This window comes from Macaca mulatta, chromosome 17 (genome assembly GCF_049350105.2).
Source record: "Macaca mulatta isolate MMU2019108-1 chromosome 17, T2T-MMU8v2.0, whole genome shotgun sequence".
Classification (NCBI taxonomy): Eukaryota; Metazoa; Chordata; class Mammalia; order Primates; family Cercopithecidae; genus Macaca; species Macaca mulatta.
Genome location: NC_133422.1, coordinates 29025692 through 29031691, shown reverse-complemented (window position 1 = coordinate 29031691; position 6000 = coordinate 29025692). Strand labels below are relative to the sequence as shown.

Genomic DNA, 6000 nt, shown 5'->3' with positions numbered 1-6000 from the left:
ATCTGAGCAAGTCAAACAGCAAAGATGTAAAAAGTGGAAAGGTTAAGATATGCTTGGAAAAAGGTGAGCAGAACATGTTAGCTGAAGCATGAGTCATGTGCAGGGCAACCAAAAATAAGAAAAAGTATCGGCCAGGCGCGGTGGCTCACGCCTGTAATCCCAGCACTTTGGGAGGCCGAGACGGGCGGATCACAAGGTCAGGAGATCGAGACCATCCTGGCTAACACGGTGAAACCCCGTCTCTACTAAAATACAAAAAATATATATATATATTAGCCGGGCATGGTGGCGGGTGCCTGTAGTCCCAGCTACTCGGGAGGCTGAGGCAGGAGAACGGCATGAACCTGGGAGGCGGAGCTTGCAGTGAGCCAAGATCGTGCCACTGCACTCCAGCCTGGGCGACAGAGCGAGACTCCGTCAAAAAAAAAAAAAAAAGAAAAAGTATCTTGCACTGTGGCTGCATCACATATGATCTCAACCACTAGACAGTTTATTTATTTATTTTAATATATATATTTTTTGAGATGGAGTTTTGCTCTTGTTGCCCAGGCTGGAGTGCAGTGGTGCGATCTTGGCTCACCACAACCTCCCTCTTCCGGGTTCAAGTGATTCTCCCGCCTCAGCCCTCCAAGTAGCTGGGGTTACAGGCATGTGCCACCATGCCCGGCTAAGTTTTTGTATTTTTTTTAGTAGAGACAGCATTTCACCATATTGGTCAGGCTCGTCTTGAACTCTTGACCTCAGTTGATCCACCTGCCTCGGCCTCCTAAAGTGCTGAGATTATAGGCGTGAGCCACCGAACCTGGCCCTACACTGAGTTTAGAAATGACTTGACAGACAATGGCAGAGGGGAAGGGTATGCTGATTGGGAGCAGAGGTGAAGTCTGGAAGATCTGGAGAAATGAGTCAGATTGCTGTGGAGGGATGGGGGAGGCAGGCGGACTGCCTAGGAGGTGTTAAGGTAGTCTTGTGGGTGGCATGGGAAGAAGAGAGAGATGCCAGAAACACTGAGTGGTGAATTAACATGGTGACTAGTTGAGGGAGTTGAGGGAGAGACAGAAGTAAAGATGGCTCTTAGCTTGAAGAGGTGTCCCTGGAAGAATGGTTATGCCAATAACAGAGTGGTGAGTTTGCAGAAAGAAGCTGACTTAGGAGGCAAATCAAGAACTCCTTTTCCCGTCTGTTATGCTTGTGTTGCCTATGGCATACTGCTACCTGACTGACTACTGGCATGACTCCCCATGCCTTGGGAAGGTGGAGAGCGAGTCAGAGGGTTTGACTGACCCCTGGGCTGAGGACCCTTCCTTCCTGTCTCCCCCGAGACCCCCTAGTCCTTCATACATGTGCCTGATGAATACAATGCTTGGTATATGGTAGACGCTCACAATATGTGTGGAAAATAAATTCATTTAAAATAAGAGCTGTCAAGTTTCAGGCCAAGGGTGATGATTAGGGTGAGGCAAAAGAGAAGGAGATAGTTGCTAACAATGAGAAACACCAAATTTGAGTCCCTGGAGGTGGTCATTTCCCAGAGATTAAGGTCTCCAAGGTCTGGTGCAGGCTTGCACTTTTTACCACTTGAGTGGTAAAAAACTTGATGAAGTTAAGGATGTAGAAAGACTGTGGTGTCAGGGTGCCACATTTGTGGATGCTGAAGTTACCAGGGATACTGGCAAATAATAAAAATGACTAAACTAGATCCAGGCAAAAGGGCGGCCCTGCTTTGGACTGGGCGTGAAGAGAGGTGGCATAAGGTAACCTGAAAAGGGAATACCTACTAAATTATAATAAAGACTGAACAACAGTCTGAAATTTTCTCTTACATTTAGTCAAGGAGAATGGCAAACACACAAGTTCTGTTTCCTTAAAACCCAGAGTTGAGCTAATGTATTCTTTCTTTTTTTTTTTTTTTTTTTTTGAGACAGAGTCTCGCTCTGTCGCCCAGGCTGGAGTGCAGCGGCACGATCTCAACTCACTGCAACCTCCACCTCCCTGGTTCAAGCGATTCTCCTGCCTCAGCTTCCCGAGTACCTGTGACTACAGGCATGCACCACCACGCCCGGCTAATTTTTGTATTTTTGTAGAGAAGGGGTTTCACCATGTGGGCCATGGTTGGCCAGACTGGTCTCAAACTCCTGACCTCAGGTGATCCTCCCACCTTAGCTTCTCAAAGTGCTGGGATTACAGGCGTGAGCCACTGCGCCCCACCTAGCTAATGTATTCCTTCTAAACTCATAGCTGGTGTGTGTGCGTGCGCGCGCGCGCGCGCGCGCGTTTCCCTTCAAATGAGTGGTTAGACTAAGATCAGGTGTTACAAACTGAGGACCTGATATTCTGAAGTGACTGAAATGCTTAAGTCTATTAACAAAATGTGAATTAACATTTAAAAATAAAGCGAAAAAGAATCTACCTTTTTGGTGTTCCTTGAAAAGTGGAATCTTCTGGCAACACTGGGCCACAGTCCAATATGACTAGAGTATCTGAAGCCTGTGTTTATCAAGAGGCCACACCCCCCACTCACAAAGACGAATGCCCCTGGACATAGCTTTGCCACCAAAGGCTTCTGAGGGCCTCAAGCTCTTTTTTTTTTTTTTTTTTTTTTTTTTTTTTTGAGACGGAGTCTCGCTGTGTCTCCCAGGCTGGAGTGCAGTGGCGTGATCTCGGCTCACTGCAAGCTTCGCCTCCCGGGTTCACGCCATTCTCCCGCCTCAGCCTCCCAAGTAGCTGAGACTACAGGCGCCCGCCACCACGCCCGGCTAGGTTTTTGTTTTTTTTTTTTTTTTTTGTATTTTTAGTAGAGACGGGGTTTCACCATGTTAGCCAGGATAGTCTCGATCTCCTGACCTCGTGATCCACCCGCCTCGGCCTCCCAAAGTGCTGGGATTACAGGCTTGAGCCACCGCGCACGGCCAGAGCCTCAAGCTCTTTAAGGCCCTTTTGGTTTAAAGATTGTCCTTTTTGATCCCGTCATGGTATATTCCTACCAACTTTTGACCTCAGTTCAATTAAATTATAAGTACTACAACATTACATACCTGCTCATGTCTACCATAGATTATGAAAATTAATTAACATACAAGCTAATGAAGCTCACCTGCTCCAGAAAGCAGCTTTTTTTGTTTGTTTTTGAGACAGAGTCTCCCTGTGTCGCCAGGCTGGAGTGCAGTGGCGCGATCTCGGCTCGCTGCAACCTCCGCCTCCCGGGTTCAAGCGATTCTCCTGCCTCAGCCTCCAGGCGCGCGCCACCACGCCCAGCTAATTTTTGTATATCTAGTAGGGAAGGGGTTTCACCATGTGGCCCATGGTTGGCCACACTGGTCTCGGTCTCTTGACCTTGTGATCCGCCCGCCTTGGCCTCCCAAAGTGCTGAGATTACAGGCGTGAGCCACCGCACCCGGCCGAAAGCAGTTCTTTATCAGTGCAATCCATCCAAATTTCCCTGTTTCATTCCTTCGATGCCCCCGGAGGGAGTGGGAGTGCTACACAGGAAAGTGTGCGACCCAGGGCTTGGCTGCTGCCTGAAGGCTAAGATTATGTGTGGTGGTAGAACAAGAAGTGTTGGGGGCATGGAAATACAGGGACTGCCAGAGTGAAGGTTGCAGAACCGGGGTTGGGAGGATGATGAGAAACTGGGCGACACTAAAGCGCCACTTCAACAAGTATTTATTGCGTATCTACGACGTGCTAGGCATTGTTTTGACACTAGAGATTCAGCAGTAATTCAACCAAAGTACCTGCTCTCATTGAGCTGAATTCCCGTGCGGGCAGCCAGGTAACGCACGTAAACACTCGTATCACGTAGATACACATGTACATGTCAGCTAGAAATAAATGCTATTTATAAAACTGAAGCAGAGCATGGACACAGCGAATGAAGGTGGCTGCTATTTGGGAAGACCTCCAAAAAAGCGAGACTGCGAAGCACCCGCGGTTGTTCTTTTTCTGATTTTCTACCTACCCGCAGCGAGGTGCGCTCCCAGAAAGCTCCGCCCTCTTCCTCCTGATAGGGCGCAAGGTGCCAGGGAAGCTCCCCTCTCTTCCCCGCCCAGAGGCCGCCTTGTGGGGGCGGAGCTTTGCGCCCAGCAATCTGAGCGCGGCGCGCAAAAAGCCGCGCGCGCAAGGGTCCCGGCATTCTCCTCGTTCGCACTAGGCGTGGAGAATTACCCCAGGCGGATCGTGGCATGCTGGGAACTGTAGTTGACGACCGCTCCCCCCACCCGCGCCTGAGGGGCGGTAAAAGCCGCCAGGTCCGGCTCCATTTCTGACACCAGACTTGCAGCACTCAGGGATTGTGGAGAGCCCTAGCAGGGAAAGAGGGCAGGGTCATCCCGAGAACCAACTGGCACGTCCAGCCCGGCGAACGCCCAAGCCGGTCGCCGCCCCCGGTCACGTGTCGCCAGCCTCCACGGGCGCGCGCCGCTCTCAGCACTGTTCCCGCCCCACCCGGCCCGGCAGTCTGCCCGCGCCTCCCCCGGCGCTACTGCCACCTCGCGCTCGGAGGCGTCACGGAACGTGCTCTCCTCTCACCCTCCCCCCTCCTGCTCTCCTCCTCCTCCCCCTCCCGCGCCGAGACTCGCCGCCGCCGCCGCAGCCGCAGGAGTAGCCGCCGCTGGAGCCGCGCGCAGCCATGGCCGAGAACCCCAGCTTGGAAAACCACCGCATCAAGAGCTTCAAGAACAAGGGCCGCGATGTGGAAGTGAGTGTGCTTCCGTGGTCTCGGCCCGCCTGGCCGCGCCGGGCCGGCGACGCGGGGAGGGGCGGGGGGCCGGCGCCGGGCTGGTTCTCGTCGGCTTGTGGTCGGCCGGAGTTGGCCGCCGCCTCCCGTCACCGCGGCCCCGGGTTGGGCGGAGCGGGCGGTGAGACGCGGGCCGGGCTGCAGTCACCCTCCGAAGCTGCCGGCGCGGCGACCGGGAAATGCCGGGGTTTTCGGCCCCGTCACGCGGGCGCGGCCTTGTGTCGGCGAGGAGGGGATGTGGAGCTGAGGCGGGGTCCTCGGGCCGGGGCCGCCCGAATGAACGGGGATGCTGCCGCCCCGGCCCGCCGACCGCACAGCCGAGGGGGCGGCCGCTGCTTGCGCCCGCCGCTGGTGCAACCTTCCGCCCGGTGCAGCCCCCTCTGCGCCTCCCGCGCGGCTGCACATGGAGCCTCGCCTCTGCCGGTCCCGGCTGCTACCTTCTGCTAGCCGGGCCCAGGCGGGCGGTGGCGGCCCGCAGAGGGGGGTGGGGACCAGCCGGGTAACTGACTTGTTTGAGGGTGATGGATGGGGGAGGGTAGGATGCGCCAGGACCATTTTCTTATATTCCAGTGCTCGTCTTTGGACTAGTCGTGCCGAGCTGTTCTAGCTCATACTCCTGCAACTGCTGGCATTTGGAGCGAGCTGAAGGTGGACAATAGTTTGCCATCTATTGTGTTCAGGCTTCGGAAAAGAGGTTGTTCTGACCTCCGTTTATAGGACTTGTTTTCTTAGCCTTTCTTGGAGTGGGGTGTGCATAGAGTGATACAATTTCTTTGACACGTTTTACTAAAATAAATTGGATACATAGGGTTCATACGTCCTCTTACGTACCTCTTGCTCCAAGCTAGTAGAATTTCCAAGTGGTTGCAAAACTAAACATTCATCGCGGTCACTCAGTTAGTTGCTACTCAGCATGTTGCCATTGTCTCATTAAGGTGACATTAGCAGGTACTATTTGCAAACTCGGCTTGTTGAGGCAGCGCTAGAGGTCTCTCTGCAGCTACTGAAAACAGTAAGTATAATGCACAAACTTCACTGGGACCGTGACCTTTGGATTTGTTAGGGGGAAAATAGTTTTAAGGCCACAGCCTTCTTTTCTAATACTAGCCGACATGATTTGCAGTTTTGTAATTTTTGGTAAGAAGCTGGTGTGATTAAGAGGTGTGTATTTTATCCTATCTTAAGGAAGGTTGTGGGGGTAAATACACCATTCAGCGTTCTATTTTGTAGAGAAACAGACAAACTCAGGCCGTTTTTCGAGCTAC

General features: G+C 52.8%; 1 protein-coding gene across 1 annotated transcript in view; it reads left to right on the top strand.

The window, feature by feature from the left end:
• Positions 1 to 4595: 4595 nt before the first annotated feature.
• The window catches only part of KPNA3 (karyopherin subunit alpha 3), a 96259-nt gene continuing 94854 nt past the window's right edge, over positions 4596 to 6000 (top strand). Inside the window, exon 1 of the mRNA XM_015121088.3 lies at positions 4596 to 4696. Within this exon, the coding sequence (XP_014976574.1) occupies positions 4628 to 4696 (69 nt within the window). The 5' untranslated portion in view covers positions 4596 to 4627. The remainder of the gene's footprint in view (positions 4697 to 6000) is intronic.